General features: G+C 35.1%; 1 protein-coding gene across 3 annotated transcripts in view; it reads left to right on the top strand.

The window, feature by feature from the left end:
- Positions 1 to 20,474, top strand: part of LOC111141434 (IKAROS family zinc finger 2) — a 154,521-nt gene that overhangs the window by 127,087 nt on the left and 6,960 nt on the right. For all 3 annotated transcript variants that reach the window (XM_022493993.1, XM_022494002.1, XM_022493982.1), the window contains exons 6-7: positions 11,533 to 11,670; positions 20,018 to 20,161. In XM_022493993.1, the coding sequence (XP_022349701.1) occupies positions 11,533 to 11,670; positions 20,018 to 20,161 (282 nt within the window). The remainder of the gene's footprint in view (positions 1 to 11,532; positions 11,671 to 20,017; positions 20,162 to 20,474) is intronic.

Raw genomic sequence — 20,474 nt, 5'->3', positions numbered from 1 at the left:
AGTGAACAAGACTTGATTGTGCTATATACCTTCATAACACCCTATGAATTTATGGTAAACATTCCTACTTCAAAATTATTTATGGCTATTTCCTTTGCTCTTCCTTTTGGTAGGTATATGGGGGTTTTAGTACAGGGGCAAGTATTTATCTCTATTCCTAATAATGACAGATGGAGAAAAATACTAGCAAATGCTAGCAAATTTTTTTTCTAATTGAATTGAATTGTCAGGATTACCAAATTTGCTTTACTGCATCTTTAATTTATAATTTATTTCTCAGTTGAGTTCAGGAATCTCTGTATCTCTGACAGGTTATATTGATGCTTCTCTTTTTGTTAGTGTAGGATTTTTGTGAGGGACAGCAGATCAAAGGAGACTGCATATTAACTTCTGAGAGAGTTGGGAACACTAATCCTGCTATCTTCAGTCTCAGAATCTTTATTATACTCTATATTATTATTATAATACATATTGTAGAATTTTATATATAATAAACTTCATTTCAGTTACCTGAATTGTATTGGTAACAAAATTTACAAGGTTAGTGTGACTTTTTAAATATTTAACCCAATTACATATATAACTTTTGCTTTCAAACATAATGATAAAGTATTAGGAACCAGATTTACCCCCTGCCCTGAACAATTAGAATACCAGACACAATATATTAAATGACTTTTAGACATTCAACAACAGGCACTGCAGGACTAGGATTCCAGAGTAGAAAAACAAACGTGGTGAGTCCTGTGATTATCCGAGCTTACTTCTTAGAAGCAATTTCCAAGCCATGCTTAGGAACAGGAAACCCAAAAGAGCCAGTCAGTCTTGCTGATTTGAGGAGACAGATCAGAATTCATGGAGACCAAAGTTCTTGGAGTATAGCAGAGTATCAGGAGGAAAATGCACAGAAAAAACTCTGGAGTTTTGCTGAAACCCCTTTGACTCTTTGGCTAAATAGAGATCTACCTATTTTTATGAAGAAACTATGTACAGCTGGGAAAAGGAAGGAAACAGAAGGCCAAACAATTCCTGGAGCTAAGTGTGAAAAGACTTTGTAATCATCAGGTCATTGAGTAAAATCCTCAGAAAGTTTATCGCCTTGGTACTGGGACTAAATTTGCCTTTAGATTAAAGCATGCCCTGGAACTGCCTTGAAGTGTAAAAGCAAACATCAAAAAGTCGAACTGATTCCACGTAATGTAATGGCATACCAGAATAAGTGAACCACCGTCTAAAGAAATGCAACAAAATCCAGAATCTACTAATGTAAAATTCACAAAATCCAGAATGACACTAAAAATTAACAGATAAGCATAGAAGGCAGAAAATATTACCCATAATGAGAAGAAAACTCAATCAATAGAAATAGACCCAGAAATGCCCAACTTATTGAAATTAGCAGACAAGGTTGATAAAACAGTTGCTATAAATACACTCCATATGTTCAAGAATATAAAAGAAAATGTGAATATGATGAGAGTAGAAGTGATACTAGAGGAAAATGGACAGCATTAAGTGTTTATATTTAAAAAAAGAAGAAAGGTCTAAAACCAATTAACTAAGCTTCCTTAAAATAGTACAAAAGAATAGCAGATTAAATCTAGAGAATGTAAAGGAAGGAAATAATAATTTTAAAGGCAGAGATCAATTAAAGGGAAAACAAGAATATGATACAGAAAAATCAGTGAAATCAAAGGCTGATTCTGTGAAAAGATCAGTAAAATAGATAAACCTCTAGCCAAGATCAATCAGTACAAAAACATAATACTGAACTTACCAACATCAGAAACGAACATTGGATGTCACTATAGACTGGTATAGCCATTGGGAGTATAATACAGGTATATGATGAATAAGTTTTTGTCAATAAATTCAAGTGGATGAAATAAACTCCTTGAAATACAGAAATTATCCAAGCTCACTCAAAAAGAAATAGTATGAGAGCCTTATATTTCTTCTAGAAATTGAAATTATAGTTAAAAACCTCCCCACAAAGAAAACTCCACATTACTTCACTTGTAAATTCTGTCAAACATTCAAGGAAGAAGTAATTTAAAGACACATTAGGGAACAAATGAAAAGGGAATAATGCTTCCATACAGATTGAGTTCAGCATTACCCTGATACCAAAACCAAAGGCACTGCAATAAAAGAAAAGTATATAGCCATATCCCTCGTGAACACAGGAACAGAAATCCTTAACAAAATTTTAGCAAATAGAATCCAAAATTGGTTTGACATTAGAAGAATATCAGTGTAATTCCCTATATGAAGAGACCAAAGAGAAAGAAAGAGAAAGGGAGGATGAGAAAGAAAGAAAAAAAAAAAGAAAGATTGATTGATTGATTGATTATAATCATCTTCATAGATACAGAAAAGCATTTGACATAATTCAGTATTTATTCATGATTTTTAAAAAATTCTCAGAAATAGAACATAAAGAACTTCCTCAATATGGTAAAAGCCATTTTTGGAAAATTTTGAGCTTACATTATACTATTAGTAAATGAAAGTTTACCCTTTAGAATAGGAACAAGGCAAAAAGGTCTGACGTCTCCACTTCTATTCAGCATTGTACTAGGAGCCTTGTCAATGCAGTATGGCAACAGAAAGAAATAAAAGACATAAGTATTGCATTGGAATAAGTAAGACTATATTTAGTTTTAGATAATATAACTACCTATATAGAAAAAGCAAGGAATCGACCCCCCAAAAATTAAAAGTGAGAGATTTGATTAAGATTGCAAGAAGCAACATCAATATAAAGAAATCAGACTTATTTCTATATGCTTAAAATGGACAATTGGAAACTGAAATTTAGAAAGCAACATGATTTATTATAGGATCCAAAATACATGAATTACATAGAGATAAATTTATGTAACTTTGTGCAAGGAAAGTTTTAAAAAATGCTGAGAGAAATTAAAGACCTAAGTAAGTGGTAAGATGTGTTATAATTGTGGTTTAAATGATTCAGTACTGTTAAAATGTTAATTCTCTGGAAATTAAAGCTATCAGTTTAATACAGTCCCAATCAATATCCTAGCAGGATCTTTTGTAGAAATTAACAAACTGATTACAGAATTTGTTTGGAAATACAGAAGATCTAAAATAGCCAAAATAATTCTGACAAAGCATGTGGCGTCTGGGTGGTTCAATTGGTTAAGCATCCAACTCCTGATTTTGGATCAGGTCATGATCTCAGGCTTATGAGATTAAGTTCTATGTCAGGCTCCATGCTGGGTGTGCAGCCTGCATAAGATTCTCTCTCTCCCTCTCCTTGTCCTGCCCCTCTCCTTCTCTAAAACAGAGAGAAAAGAAAACTCAGAGTCATATGACTTAAACTACCTAATTTAAAGACTAACTCTGTTAGTAGTATCTATTCTTTTAGTTTATGGATAGACACAGAGATCAATGGAATAGAACAGAAAAACTAAAAATATACTCACAAGATACAATCAATTGATTTTCAACAAAGGTCCTAACACAATTTAAGGAGGAAAGATAGTGTTTTCTATAAATGGAGCTAGAACAATTGGATATCCATATTTTTAAAAAGACTTGCCTGCAAGTGTTGGTAGAAGTCTTATTCCTAAAAGCCACAAACTAGAAACAAACTAAACTAATGAGTAGATTAAGAAACTGTGGTATATTCATATAATGAAAACTGCTCAGCCATAAAAATAATAAATTACCAATACATGTAACAGCATGAATGAATCTCAGAATCATCACACTGAATGAAAGAAGCCAGACACATAGGACTACATACTGCATGATTGAGTTTATATGAAATCCTTAAAAAAAAAAAAAAAAAAAAAAAAAAAAAAAAGGCAAAATAGTAGTGGTTACAAAGGGAGATTTGGTGCAAAGAACAAAGAAGAGATGTTTAGGGCAATAGACATGTTCTGTATTTTAATTGTGGCCATGGTTACACAACTAAATATACTTCTAAACTCCTTGAATTATATAAAGTGGATGGATTTTATCTAAATTTTACCTCAATAATGCTGATTTTTTAAAAATAAAAATCTGCATATATCATGACTCAGAATTCAGGAGTAACAAATATTTGTGAGGAAGATGGTTGCTTAGAAGAACCAGTGTAAAGCTGTTACCATGTGATTAAGCCCGACTTTATCAAGTAAGGAAAGTGGGAACTCTAATGCAGCGTTTTCTCTTCATGTAAGTTATAGTTGGGGGTGGGGGGAGATGACTTAATGGCTTTTAGCTGTGTTCTGACAACATATTCCATTTGGCACTCAACTGTGGTCCTGTGGAAATTGGGAAAGATAGAATCCCATCATTAGTGCCCTGGCAAACCACTTATCTTTTATTAGTGGAAATGATTAATTTCTCTGCTGTTTTCTCTAGTGTGAAATAACATCATATAGCCCTCTAAAAAGATAACAGTACAATTTGCAATTTAAGAGAAATGGGTCAGTAATCACTTTCCCCTTGAATTTTAGAATTCAGACGCACAGGTCAGTTTGAAGGAGAATTGATGCAAAGTTTAAACTAAACTGTATCATTATCCTCAAAATATATCATCATCATACAGGAGTAAACTTCCATATCAAAATATTTCTTTTTTGTGTTATTACTGGTAATAAAATGAAGCTTCATCCAAGGGCTTTTCAGATCTTAATCCCGAAATTTCTTATAAGGTTAATTTCAACTCCTTTGATAACACAATTAAGATCATTATAGTAAAGTGAAGAAAAAATATTCTTCACCTTAAAAATAAATTTAAAGCAGACATAGAGAACATGATGATTTATGATTTTCTATAAAACCACTATTTCCAACTTAGGTAGGTAAGCAGCCACGTGGGAAGTTTGTTAAACATACAGACCTCCAGGTAGCACTCCCAGAAGTCAAGCATGGTACCCAAGAATCTCCATTTTAACAAACACTCCAGGGAATTCTAACATAGGTAGCCTGCAGTTCACATTTTGAGATCCATTGCAAACGGTTAAGCTACAATGTTTTTGAAGATAGGTAGGGAATTTTGTGTTAGAGTAGTTAAATAAATAACAATAGAAAAGAGGAGATATGCAATTTTACATTTCTACAAATTCTGTGTCTTACTAATGTGTGATTACTCTTTTGGTGGCTAAGCTTTCCTAATATATCATGTCACTTTTTTAAAATCACTTTGTAAATCACTTTTTTTTTAATGGGAAGGTATGATACATCCTTCCAGAACTATACCATACCAACAACAAAAGTGATATTGTATATTGCTGTTTAAACATGATGAAATTAAAAGCTACATCTGTCTCTACTCCTTCTTAAAACTCCACTAAAATCACAGTAGACATTTCCAGAAGCTTAAATTCGTCAGATCAAGGACAATGTGTAAGTATAGAATAGCAGCCAAGAGGAGGATGGAAAACAGAGGCAGGGAGAGTAACAGACAGTAAAATGAGACTGAAACCTTTAGTGATTATAGAGGGGAATAAGGGATGAGGATCAAGCTAACTAGCACCAGAGAATCCTGAAAAGTAGAAGAAACAGGATTGTTGAAATCAGGGTTGGAGCTTTGGACCAAATATAAAGGTATTTCAAAATCTGCATACAAAACCGTTAGATCACAGAGCTACTCTCACACAGTACAGCCAGCCAACGAAATCCTCCCCCTGTCCTCACAGGAAAATAAATGTTTATTTCTTGGAGAAATTGAATTGGAAACATTCGGGCATAGGAACTCCAGGGAAAGGAGAGAGTAGAGGGGAAACAAAGGATTTCAAGCAAGGAGATTATGTAAAAAACCACAATTGAACATTTGGATTTGTGGCCCCATTCCTTGCCACAAGACATCCAGTTTATACCACTCTTGGGATTAGAAATTGAAGGCATCTTCTCTAAGGGAATTGAAAGAGAAGACATGGGAGTCTAATAATAAAGATATCACTCTGCAGTAGTTCACAAACTTCACTTATGTTTCCTGAACTTCCAGTTAACTTTTTAGTAACTCATTGTTCAATATGAATGAACAAAAGATATTCAGGCACCGGACATTTAAGAAAGCCCTTCAATACAGGGAACAATATAAAAAGAAAAAAGCTCAGAGAAAAGAGACGATATAAAGAGAGAAGAAAATTTAAAAAGAAAAAAGGCTCAGAGAGGTAAGTTTTGTGCTCAAGAAAAAAACAGAAGAATTCTATTAAAAAAAAAAAGTAAAAAGCAGGAAAGAGCTCTTAGAAATTAAAATACATGATAATCAGGAAACACTTAGCAGAAAGATTCAAATAAAAAAAATGAGGTCAGGGACGCCTGGGTGGCTCAGTTGGTTAAGCAGCTGCCTTCGGCTCAGGTCATGATCCTAGAGTCCTGGGATCGAGTCCCACATCGGGCTCCTTGCTTGGCGGGGAGCCTGCTTCTCCCTCTGCCTCTGCCTGCCATTCTGTCTGCCTGTGCTCGCTCACTCTCTCTCCCTCTCTGACAAATAAATAAATAAAAAAAATCTTAAAAAAAAAAAAAATGAGGTCATTTTTTAAAGTCAAAAGAGTAAAAGGACAATCAGTACAAGGGGGGCAAAGATAAGAAATTTAAAGAATCGGTCCAGTAGTTCTAACATCAAACTAATAGAAATTCCAAAAAGAGAACAGAGGAATAGATTACGATTAGATGGGGTGGGGGAGAGAAGTGGAGACTGTGTATTTCATTAAATGCCCTTTAGGACTACTTGATTTTTTTTCAGGTGTGGGCATAAATAACTATAGTAAAAAGAGAAATAATTATTAAATAAGAAAAGGACTAGGAATACTAAGCAAGCTAAGTAATTCAACATTATCATAATTCTATTTAGGAAAAAAATTGTCCTCTAACTTCCTCAACAAAAATATTATAACATAGGGAAATGTTGAAACATATTCAGTAAAACAAGTAGAGTATAAATACAGTGTATAAAGACACACAGTTTCATAACAAAATGTGTCTTTGCATGTACTGAAAAAATACAAGAAGATAAAAATGTTAAAGATAGTTATTTCTAAGTTGTGAAATTATGAGTAATTTTTTGGTGAATTTTGGTATTTTCTATACAGACATATTGCTTTGAAAATTGGAAATTTAGTGAAATTTAAGGAAAAGCAGTGAGAGGAAAATATTTAAAGAGTGAGGAAATGATGCCATTAATGAAGCGCCAACCTATTCTTTCTGTGAACAAATCACCATACTCAACTTGTTGCAGGCTACAAAAATACATAAGACATTGCTCCAACTTCTCAAGAAGATCACAGTCTAACATGGGAGATCAAAATGAATGTATAAACAGCCACAAATAGAATATTATGTTTCCTAGGTGTGGAGCTGATATGGTTATGATTCTTTCATGGGAAAGATCACTTTTAGATGGAAGATGAGTGAGTTTGGGAATGGAAGGATATATGGAATTTCAAGAAACCCAAATTGTATGAAGCCATTCCAGAAAGAACTAAGACACAAGTGTGAAAGCTCAAGGTGATTTTGGCTGAATTCTGGGGTAGAAGATGGGATGTATGCTTTGGAACCAGCTAGTATGGTGTACTGGATGCCAGGTAGAGGGATTTAGACTTCGATAGAAGTTGAGTCAGTAAGGGTTTTTAAGGAGGGGACTAAATAATTCACAAGAGAACACCTGGTTTAAAATCTGTTAGGCCAGCATAGGCTAGTAATGAAGACTTGAACTTGTTTCTCCGTTGTGGGATTGAAAAGGAAGGATAAACTTGAGAAACACCGAAGGAGTTGAGTCTGTGTAATTCAGCAGTTGGATGTGGGAAAGGGTTAAGGAGGCAACAAAAGGTTAAGGAGGCAACAAAAGGATGTGGGAAAGGGTTAAGGAGGCAACAAAAGGAGCTGTTGCAAATCCGGGTTATTTTAACAGTGGTAACAGTGACAAAAGAATAGTCCGAATAAAGAAGTAGTTTTGTGGAGGAAGATAATTTTGGATATGTTGAATTTTAGATTTCAGAGGAATAAGCACAAGGCAATACCCAAAAGGCATTTGAAAGTATGAGTTTGAAGTGCAGTCACTCAGCAAATACGTATTGAGTATCTCCTGTGTTTAATAACCACCATAGCACAATCAGTTCAAAATTGAGTAAAACATGACCTTTGTCCTTAGGGCAGAGCTCATTTTTTTGGAACTACGAAGATGAATAGATATCATATGGATAATCACAATGAAATCATAAGTAATGCATCATCAGACTATGGACAGAGTACTGTGAGAGCACAGAGGAGAAAACTCATCTTTGGATTAACCAAGATCATCCTATAAAGGTGTAAATGACCAGTAGCAGCTTACAAACATGGGAAACTATTCCAGGCAGGATCTGGACATTTCACGAAAATGAGGGCTTAATCTAGAGGGAACAGAGGGAGACTATTATAGTGAGAAAAAAATCGGAAGTTATGTATCTATTTGCCAGGTAGGAAGAGGTTGAGAAGCCAGTGAGGGGGAACACAGAACCTGATCCCAGAAGCTAAAACAAGAGATTTAAGGCAAATGCAAATTTGAAAGTGGCCAAGAAATTAGGAAGATTTAGAATCCAAGTTCACTGGATTTAGTGATTCAGAAGCTATTGATGACTTTATAAAAATGTCTGTAGTATCAGAATTAAGGTGTTTCAGATGGTGAGAATATAATATTTATAAAAATAAATGCAAGATAATGTGTTATACATATTAACTCACGGTTTATAAGTATTATGCAAATAAACTTATTATAGGGAGAAAATGTAAATAATATTTTCATGAACTTTATTTTTAAGAAATATCAAAGAACTAACAAGAAGTGGTCTTGTGGGGCTGGTAGAGCCATTAGATCTGGCAAGGATTGTGGTTGATGTTTGAAAATCATTTTCAAAAGAGTAGTAAGAGCATGATTTAGACTTTGAAGGAGCTAAGTACATGAAAACAAATACAAGATGGCAGTTCCCAGAAATCCTGAAACACTGCCTCTCCTCCACCCTGCGCCCCCATCCCCCATTATCTGATTAACTTACTTTTCCTTCAGTTATCAGCAGAAGTGTTCCTACCTCAGGCAGACCTTCCTGTCCAACCTTCTCGAACTAAATTAGGTTCCCTGTTTTATGCTAACACACCATTCTTTTGCTCTATAGAATCTACCACAATTTGTAATATATTGCTTGTATATTTGTTAAATGTCTATCTTCCTCACCAGTCATTTGCATGAGGATAGGCACCATGAGAATTTGTTCTCTACATTACATTCCAGCCTCATCACAGTGTTGTTGGTACATAATAGGTATCTAACAACTATGTATTAGTTGAGAGAGGCAGAAGGATAAAGTGGAGCATTTCCAGAGTAAATGTCCTAGAGACAAAACAGTTACAACATATGTTGTTGCCCAGTATGTGGATTGCTATAGTGGAACCCAGATCAAGATTTTGGAGAAATTGAAGTAATACTTCTAGAACAGTTCACTCCAATTGGGTTGAAGAGGAAAGAGTGATGTTTTAAAACAGGTATCAAATGGGAGAAGCTGAAGTAAAGCAGAAAGGATAGATCTCAAAAAATGAGGTTAGTAAAAAATGAGTTTCGAAAACAGTAATATGTATACCCTTTTCTTCCTTGGTGGGTGAGTTAGAAGTTCACTGAGGGCTGTGAGCCAAAGGGGAGTGGAAGGGAACTATGTTTAAATGAAGTTCAGAAGGTTTCAGGTTTATATAAATAAGGGGAAGAAAGTATAGAATTATATGTTCATAGTAAAATAGGTATCCTAGGACACAATGCAACAGGACCGATAAAGAGGAAGACAGAGACGATGAAACTAGTTGACATGGGCTATTGAGCACGGTGTATGTGCTTAATAAGTATTAGTTAGTAGACTTGTTTAGGGAAAATTCACTTATTTCTAGAGAAACAGTACTAAAAAACCCAAAATTAAGTAACAGTGATACCAAGCAAAAGCTTTTTGTAATATGTAACTCCGTATCTTAAAATGCAACTACATGCAAATATATTTACACTATTTACATGAAATGTTTTTGACTAAAAGTAGGTTCTTGTCATTTTTAATGTTCTCACACAGTGATAAAGATTCTTCACAATATCAGAGACAAACTTGGTTCAATATATAAAAATTCTTTGTTCTGAAAAATAGATCTTTGTTTGCTTAGTATTTTTAGAAATGATTAATCCTGCTTTAGATAGTTTTCATTTAAAACTATTTGCAAAAGTTATGATCATGAAATAACAGAGTTTATGTGCACCTCAAATACATTTTAAAAATTTGGTGGGTTTTTATTTTTTGTTTTTTGTTCTTAATCAGTATGGTGAAGTGTCTATGCAGCTCTGAATGCCTTGTTACAGTATTTCAATTCCATTTGTGACCAGTGTCATAGTGTGGGTTTGTAAGGTGACTGGAGTGTGGGATACTATCTTTAGCTATGAAAAAGAGTGGTCTTTGTCCTCTGGGCAAAACAAAGTGATTCCTGTGTCAGATGAGGGCCACTGACCTGATTCACACTATGTTTTACTACCAAGGGCTTCGGCACAGACCTGTTGTTTCTGTATTTATTCAAAACCAAGAATCAAAGTGCTCTCTGATATCCTTGTGAATTGGCATACAGTAAAACATGTCTCTTTCCATAAGTGTGTTTTTCTTCATCAATTCTTTGAAGGTTTTTTTGTTTTGTTTTGCTTTTTTTCTTTTTTAACGTGAGCATCGAATTATTTTACCTGGTATACTGAGATATGGCTCTCTGGCTACTAGGAAATAATTCATTTCCTGAATGTGAAATGCATTAGAGATTAAAAAAAAAAAAAAAGATGGAGAAGAAAATGTTACTATCATCATATAGCTAAATAGGTTAGGACTTCAGTGGTTATTGTTAATAGTCCTGACTCAAAGCATCTAGTAGACTAATTCTTGGTAATGTCAGCATAGTGCTGATGTGGGAGAGTACACTTATCTGCTGTCAGGTTTTGCATGTGTGAAGAGCTATTACCAAGAGGGAAAGAAAAGAGAAACTCTGCTTTTATCTGTACTTTTTCTCATCACTTAAATTCTTTTTGGGCCCTTGGTCCCCTACGGTAAATAATCTTTTCATTAAACAATGACATTCCATTTGTTGCATTTTAGTTTTCTTCAGTAAAAATTCTGTCCTTATTTCCCTAAAAAATAAATTAAAAAAAAAAATTCTCACCATGTATCTAGGACACTCCTGATTTGTCTTTTGAATGAGTCAAAGCTGAGAGAATTGTGTAAGAGCAAATGTTAGTGTTACGAGTCAGATAATGTGAAGACTGATCATCAGCCCCTCATGATCTAGGATACAGTCAGAGCATGAATTTGATTCAGTATTTCCCCTATCACCAAAGGTACGATCTGCCTTATCTTCTGTCTTTTAGTCTTGGTAGAAATTTATTAGCTTTTCTTGCCTAAATCAGAGTGTGGAGGAGGAAGAGATTTGAGTCTGAAAAGCATATAAATGCTTCCTCCACACTATCAAAAGTCAGATGTTAATTTTGCTTTGGATGAGACCGACAGCACCACTAATCTCGAGTTCTCTTCGCAGTGGGTAAACCTCACAAGTGCAACTACTGTGGACGAAGCTACAAGCAGCGCAGTTCACTGGAGGAGCACAAGGAACGCTGCCACAACTATCTCCAGAATGTCGGCATGGAGGCCGCGGGGCAGGTCATGAGTCACCATGGTGGGTAGAAATGGCATTCACCATTTTCATTCCCCTCTCACTGTTTTTGTAGTTCCTTAGGGGCTAGACAGTTCTCTCTACCCTTGAGGATGAAGATCGAATTCTACTCTTTTTGAAACAATTTCAGATCACATTAACTTTTGCCTGGGATTATCTTTTTTTTTTTTTTTAAGATTATTTATTTATTTATTTGACAGAGAGAGAGAGAGAGATCACAGGTAGGCAGAGAGGCAGGCAGAGAGAGAGGGGGGAAGCAGGCTCTCTGCTGAGCAGAGAGCCCGATGCAGGGCTTGATCCCAGGACCCTGAGATCATGACCTGAGCCGAAGGCAGAGGCTTAACCCACTGAGCCACCCAGGTGCCCCAATGGGATTATCTTCTTAAGCATATGAAATGAGTTGAGCTTTGCGAAGCTTGGCAAACAAGCTGTCCTGAGTTTTTGTGAAAATCCCAAATTATTTCTGATAACCTGCATTTGAATTAACATAATAATGACAGCGGACTTTGAATACACCAAAGGAAGATAGTATTTGCTCATTGGAGGCACCAAATAGTTAGAAAGGGTTCTAGGAAAGTCTGTACAGTTCCTAAAAGAGTTGGTTGTGTATTTTCATTTCTCTTAGGTAAGTGATCAGTGATATAATTGATGTAATTGGAAATATCTCTAATCTGTTTTGTGATTTATCTTGGAAATTACTCATTTTGCTTTCTACTAAGTGTAGGGAACAATCTAGACTAAAATCGGGCACCACTTCCCTCCACAAAAATCAAAACCCAAGCAAAACATCCTCATCGCCAGAATATACAATAGCAGGTGGAAAGGTAGTTTCTAAGGTTTACCAATTAATAACTCTTTGTTACTGAAAAATTAATGTTGGTAAATCAGATTTACAAAGTAAAGTTATGAATTTCAGTTCTTTAGATTTGAAGCATCTGTCCTGTCCTCTTAATTATATTTGGATACTGATTAATTTTATCATTCATATAAGTACATGCAAAAATCTTAATTTACTGTTGCATTTATATCTCTTATTTTAAAAAGATTTAGCCAGTATCAAATAATATAATTGGAGAACGCTATAGTCATTTTCAAAATATAAATGTCTATTTAGCAATTTACAGACAGCTCAAGGATTATTCGTGGGTTTTGTTTTATGTAGTACATGCTGTGAAACTGTTTATTGGGCAGCCAGTAATTATTTGTTTTTGAGTTGGGAATTTAAAATATTTATTTTGTTACCCTGAATAATTGAAGCATTTCTTCTTAAGGATAGTTTATATAATCTAAAGAACTATTTTAATTCTACTTTTTGTTGTGAATGAGTCCTTTGTTTTTATATTATTAACATTTTTGAAAGCCTGTCTGTGTTTTATGTCTTAGTAAATTTGACATTGCAAGTTGCATTACCTTGCTAATGAGGTTAGCATTGGATCCAGAGCAGGGAATTTAAAATGGTGGGTCTAGGAGTCCAACAAACCTGGCCTGGCTGTGTGGCATCTGTGTCACAGACTTGGTGTAAGAACTAAATGTGATTGGATATACAATAAATACCCAATAAATGGTTCTTTTCACTCTTACATTTCAAGGCATCAAATATGAAGGAATGTTAAATGTTCCATGCCCAATAAGGTTGTTACTTACCAGCAGCATTAACTTAGGCATTTGAGGTTCCATTTGCCGTTTCTGTTTAAATTGTCGTTTTTAGAGGTGGCTTGAGGCAGGGTAACTGATAGAAGCTTGAGGGCATGCCAAAATTTTCTAAAGACACCTTGTGGTCCTACTACTATTTTTTTGATATAATGTTCTATCCTTGTCGTTTTGACATTTGATTGGATTATTAATTCTTTCTTTTTTTAAGATTTTTTTTTTATTTATTTATTTGTCAGAGAGAGAGAGGGAGAGAGAGCAAGCACAGGCAGACAGAATGGCAGGCAGAGGCAGAGGAAGAAGCAGGCTCCCTGATGAGCAAGGAGCCCGATGTGGGACTCGATCCCAGGACGCTGGGATCATGACCTGAGCCGAAGGCAGTTGCTTAACCAACTGAGCCACCCAGGCGTCCCTGGATTATTAATTCTATTAATTCCTTTTCCATTGAGTTTTTTATGAAACTCAGTGAAAAGTGTGTTGCACGCACATCTGAATAAGAAATAGAGTCTCTTCTAAAAGACTGTATGTTATTATAGAGAGGTAAAATGTACATAAATAGTCAACATTTAACAATGTGTTGGCAAATTAACCAGTTATAGAATAAGTGCTGACGAAAAATTAAGCAGGTCCATTTGGGGCCAGGGAGACTTGTAACCAGCCATAGCATCAACACTCATCTCCCAGATTGCTTAGCTCGTAATAATTAAAAGTCCTTTATAGGTTGCTCTAAAACTGGAACAAAATGGGGCAAGTGGGAAAGACACTCAGGTACTGGGTAGAGCAGGGGACAAAGCCAAAGATAAGTGTATGGGAAGGGAGGGAGGAGAAGATAGGTTTTGGTATCATTTATAGACCCAAATATTTGTTATTCAATATTGGATATAGTTTTAACCACATAAGTTTATATTAATATCATTTCATGCTGTACTTCTGTGGCCATGTGGTAATAATAATTTGAGATTATCCTTAATCTTTTTCTTCTGTTAACATTCTTAATGCAGGATTGGATGTATGGGGTAGGAATTGATAAATGCCATAAAAGGAAAAAAATATGGGCAAAATGCTCCTCGAGTTTATCATTAACCTTGTCTCAGATACATAGCTTGGCATGTGTCTCATTTTAAAGACAGTTACAGTGAAATTTGTATTTATCCCCTTTCCTCTCTTACTATCGTGCTATATCTTGTCTATTTTTTTATCTTTTCTTTTAGTGGTAGAGGTGGGGGTTGCCATCATTGTTGTTGCCATTAGCTCCTTGAAATTAATTATTATTCTTTATCGTTTCATTTATATCTGACATAGTTAGGTCTCTTAGCCTCTCTTTCCTAAAACATGTTCTTCCCCATGTTGACTCTTTTAAGGAAGGGGATGTCTGAGTTCAAAGAGATGTTCTTTCACAGCATTCAGGAAACATTTATTGAAGGCTTGCTGTGTGTCCATTTCTACAAAACATTTTGGGGGTATAAAGATAAATGGACATAATTTCTTTCTTACATTTATAGTATGGTAGGAAATATGTACTTTAAAGGAAGATGAATAAAATAAAGACGTGTACACACTTCTAGAGGAGCACAAATGCAGAGTTGACCTAACTCTGTCTGGAGAAATCAAGGAAAGCTTCTTACATGCAGTGCTTGATTCACACATGAGGTTGAGAAAAAAATCATACAAATTAGATTCACAGAGAATGTATGTTCCAGGCAGAGCAGTTGCCACAGGTTAACACTTGGAGGTATAAAAGAACATTAGCAGGTTCCTGAGCATCGAACATAGTTGGAGTTAAAGAAGTGGTAGGAAATGACACTGACATAATTGGTTGTAATGCAAAAATGGACTCTTTTATGTTACTCCAATGTTTGAATTCCACTGAGGTAATCCGATTTGTGTCTTATAAGGAAAAATGTCACCAATGTAGAATATAGGAGAGGTGCCTGACTGACGTATGGGCAGAGAGACTGGAAGTGAGAATGCTAAGGAAAAGAAGAGAAGGCAGTAGCAGGAGAGGAGAACAGGGTGAAATTCTTAAGACATGTTTTAGGAGGTAGATTTAAAAGTTTTGAGTTTAAGAGAAAAGGAGAAAATTCATGTCTTGTAGTTTTGGAAATAAAGATAATAATAATGAATTTTATGACAGATTATCTTATTTGAAAATTATCTTTATGCTCATTTTTGAAGTCTGTTTAGCTTGAAGAAAAAAACTTTAAACGCCAAAGTATATAATTAGTTTTTTCCCCCTTGCCAGAAGAGAAAAATGAAAACATGAACCAAAAGATAGCTAGCTTTAAAGCAAGAATATATATTCTTAAGTTTATGCTTGTAATTATTTGAGAAAGGGAAGCTCTTTATTGCAGTTTAGGGAACATTTTTAAGAACCTGTAAACTTCTTCAACTTGTTTTCATTGGGTAACATTATTTCCTTCATGAAGTCTTTCAGTAAAAATATATTGAATGTTATATTTGTTTCACATCATAAAAAGTACTAGAGACACAAATAAAATACAATCCCTACCGTAAGGTACTTACCAACCACTGGAAGAAATAAACCAGTAAACCAACAGAACACTGTCTGACAAGCTTTATAGGGGCATATAGGATAGATGTCCAAATCAGACTCTGGGTGGCCAAGAGGAATTCCTGGGGAAAGGTATGTTTGAGTGGAGTTTTGACAGGCAAGAAGGCAGCTAAATAAATGGAAGAGTCCTTTATGCAGAGAGAACAGCATGTGTGAAGAAAAAGAAGCCTAAAGAGCATGGTGAGTTAAGGACCTACAAGTAACCGGTAGAATTAGAGCACAGGTTGTAAGGGCAAAAGAATTTAGAAGGTGATAAGATCAGAGAAATAGTCTGAGAACAGAATATCAAAGGCCAGTTGTGCCAAGCAAAGAATTTTGTACTTTACCCTAAAAAATAATTGTGGATTAACATTTAATTGCTAGAAATATAGGACATCAATCAGAAGAGTCAAGACAAAGGCAAGTAGATCATTGCAACATTCTCCTGATTGGTCAATAGTCTAGAATATACAGTTAAAAATTGAGAACTGAAGATGTAGAACCTAAAATACATAGTACCTCCATGTGTGTCCATGAAGAGGAAGTGGTAGAGAGAAGGGAAAGGAGACTGGGTGAAAGGAAGAAACCTAGCATTTGCCTCAGATGTTTAGCATGGATGACCAGGTAGATAATGGTGCCATTCAAGAAGGTGGTGATAAGGAAAATAGGAGAACATTTAGGATGGGAAACAGAGATTTCAGATTTTGAACACATTATCTATTAGGGACCTGTGAAAGACTGAACTGCCAAGTGAAACTGTCTGAGAGGAAGTTGAATATATAGATCTCAAGTTTTCAAGAGAGGTCTGGGTAGGAAATATATATTTGGGAGCCATCGTTATATAGGCGGTAGCCTGAAGTAATACGTTTTCTAAAGTCATGTGGGTAACTACAGAGTGAGACATCTAGAATACCAACAACATTCCAACATGCCAGAAAGAAAAAAAAGACAAAAAAAAAGGGGGTGGGGAGAAAAGAAGAAAGAGCCATGAAGATGAGTAAGAGCAGAGAATGAGAGAATGGGAAGCGATTTCAGAAGCCAAAGCAAGCAAGTATTTGCACCATCGGATGTTGTCAAGAAAATAAGAGAACTGAATTTGTTTTATATATAATTTGGCAGCATGGAGAAAATGTATGACAGTGTAGAAGACTTCCATTATTTTTGCCTGCCCTACATACCTTCCTTCTTCTTTTGATAACAAAGTTTCCATTTTCCTTTAGAGGACTGTCTCCCATTGCATGAAGCCATGTCAGAACGGTCTGCCTAGGTTCTCTGCCCTCTCTTATCCAGAGTGTGGACATGTGACCTATAATCCAGGTCCCTCAGCTTCTCTCTTCTTGGATTTTGAATTTTCAGGGGACTGTGGTACAAATAGCTATGTTGGGAACACTCTTAGATGCTTCTGTCTTTAAGATTTTTCAATGTGACGAGATAATGAAATAGTACAAATATGAAATTATTTGTATCTTGGTTATAACATCAAAAGTAAGGTCAAGGAGGATATCTGGTTACCAAGTTTGCTCTAACAAGTAAGATTAGTTTATTAGTGTTTTCTTAGCCCAGATAAATCTCTATATGTGATTGTTGCCTTATTGAGTTAACTTAAGAACTTGTTTTGGGTTTCAAGCCCAAACACTGTACCCAGATCCTTGAAAGAAAGAAAAAATTCAGATTAGTTACGTAATTGAGAAAATGTACCAGATCTTTTCCCAATGGCAGACCTTAAAAATATATCAAACTTGTTTATGAAAAGTCAGCACTCAAATTATGTCTACAAAAGAATAGTGTAACATAATGACTAAGGGCCCACACTCTAGAGCCCAGCCACCTAAGGTAAACTCATATAGTTCTTACTAACAAGATGTAAACCCCAAGGAATCTCTGAGGTTTTGTTGCCCCATCAGTAAAATGGAGATGGTACTTATCTCGAGGGGATTATTGAAAAGATTAAATAAATTATTAAATCCAGTCTTAGAACAGTACTTAGCACATAGTATGTATCAGTTATTATTATTATTGTTGCTGATATGGTAGAAACAGGATCAATATTTGATATGTGAAAGGCTGATGTAAAATAAAAGTAAGAATAGAGCTCTGACAAAGTCATTGTTTTCAGTTCGCATGAGCTTCATTGAACTTGGGACAAATCATCTGAATTGAGGTGGATGTGGTGTGGGATAGTTCGCACACCCAGGTTTCGTTTTGAGTGTTAAATATGTGCAAATATGAAAATTCAAGGTTAGACTTAGAGCAAAACTGCCAAGTTTTAGACTACTCATTTCAAAACTAATTAATATATTCAATTTGGGGGCAAACCCCGCTAACCAGTTTTGCTGTTTTTCTAGCAAAATTTACAACAACAAACCTTTTTTTCTTTCCTTCTTTCATTTTGGATCCTAGTTTGTGACATATTTTCATCTTCAGTCTGTATATGGCCTGTTTTTTAGCTTTATAGTTATGTTTAATAATGTAGTAAGTGCCTATAAATTCACCACACGAAACAAAAGTTAAGATTCTGATAATCTGTATCTAATTAATGGTTCCTAACCATATCCATTCTCCACTGCCATTCCATCCTCCTGACCACCCTTGTTTGAATTTTTTGGTCAGCCTTTCTTTACTTTTCTTTTTAAGTTCTTGTTTTTATTTTTAGTTGTTGCTGAAAGAGGACATAATGTTTTATGTACTATCTTGGAATATATAATTTTCCACTTGATAATATCATGGATTATGTCAGTACAGAAAATGACCTGAGTGTTTCCTTACTTCTAATTTAAATCCAGTAATTGCGGCATCCCTTGTCAATTGTAGCCATATCTTACAGACATTGAAGAGTAAATTTTTCTTTCCTATCCACTGGACTATACTAGGTTAACCCAAAACTTAGATTGAGTATCAATTTCTTTAAACATGTCCAAATTAGGAAAACATTTTTCTGTTGCCATTTTTCATTTCTTCAAAATCAGCAACCTGTATTGGTTATTAAGTAGGTCACCTGAATTGTGCACTGGATTTTCTTAACTTTCATCTCCTGCTTTCTCATTTTATTTTAGTGTCCATCCTTATAAATGAGAATGTATTGTTTTTCACGTAGTAGAACTATCCTTTACAAATGAAAGGAATAGAATAAATCATTTTGCAGTATATGCGGAGCAAGTAAAAGTAGTCTAAGGTATGAAACCTTTAGGCTCCCAAACAGTACTGGTACAGGTACAATTTAGAGAAAGCAACCATAATCAAGAATAAGTTATGGTCTTTCCTGTGAACATTGGCTTCTGTCATTGATCTCATCTGTATCTGTACCCTTAAACATAAGTTCTGTGTCTGTACTATAAATGTCCATCTCTAATGTCAGTATCTCTGAGCTCATCTGTTAGCCCACAGCAACTTAGACAAATGGGATGAAGAGGGAGCAGCTCTGGACAGTTTATGCCAAGTGAATTAGAGCAGTTGTTTAGTGAGCAAATATGCCAGTTTGGAAATGGAATTTTCTTATCCTGCTGAAGAGCTCTGTTTAAAATAAATTACAGCCATAAAGTGGCCACTTGTGTAGACATGCTCAGAATTGGAACTCCTTCATGGAGGCTCCTTTGTGCAGGTATTTATCTGCTGCTGATAGGGCTAAAAGCTCACTCAGCTCATCAATAGGAAATCTGCTACAGGAAAATACATGGGAGGGGAAAAAAAAAAAAACTGGTTAAATATTGTGCTGTTACTCCGTGTGTCTGTTTAAGCTTTCCTGCAAAATAAAGTTGACTTACTTAAATTGTTTTAGAAAAATAAACTCCAGAAGCCTTGAAAATAGTGCAGTCTTAAAGTGGTATTGATTTTAATCAATGATGAAAACACCTTCAGAGGAGTAAGATGAGAAACAAGATGAACATGTTTGCCACCAATAGTGGCCAACAGTTTATGTCATTGATCTGAGAGTGACTCAGATAAAAACAAATCCTGTGTGTGTGTGTGTGTGTGTGTGTGTGTGTGTGTGTGAAATTAGAGCGTGTACTTTAACACTAAAGATCGTTCTTTCTCCTTTCATTCAAGCACACTAGCTTATGTTTAACACATATTGAGTGGCATATCCAGCTTTGTAGCTCTTATAATGTTGAAGAAATTATCAGATTGCATCTTTTGTATGGTTTTACATAGTACCTCCTATGGAAGATTGTAAGGAACAAGAGCCTATCATGGACAACAATATTTCTCTGGTGCCTTTTGAGAGACCTGCTGTCATAGAGAAGCTCACAGGGAATATGGGAAAACGTAAAAGCTCCACTCCACAAAAGTTTGTGGGTAAGCATTACAAATGATTTTACTTCTTAAAAGGTGGTTTTAATGGGCAGAAGTAGGTTCCCATGTATTAGAAACATAGATGGTATATTTCAGCTCAAGAGATAAATAGACATTTCTTTTGCCCATTATTCATTTCTACTTTATACTGTTCTGTAGGTACTACACTTACACACACACACACACACACACACAAACACACACACACCCTTAGATATATGGACCTAGGAAATAAAAGACTGATAGAAGTTGATATCTCAAAATGAAATTATATAGAAAGTATAGTAGTATATAAAATGAAATGTTCATTCATTTA

Source organism: Enhydra lutris, unplaced genomic scaffold (assembly GCF_002288905.1).
Source record: "Enhydra lutris kenyoni isolate GAN:26980312 unplaced genomic scaffold, ASM228890v2 scaffoldscaffold1, whole genome shotgun sequence".
Lineage (NCBI taxonomy): Eukaryota > Metazoa > Chordata > Mammalia > Carnivora > Mustelidae > Enhydra > Enhydra lutris.
Note: the sequence above shows the minus strand (reverse complement) of the source record. Positions and strands in the feature narration are given on the sequence as shown.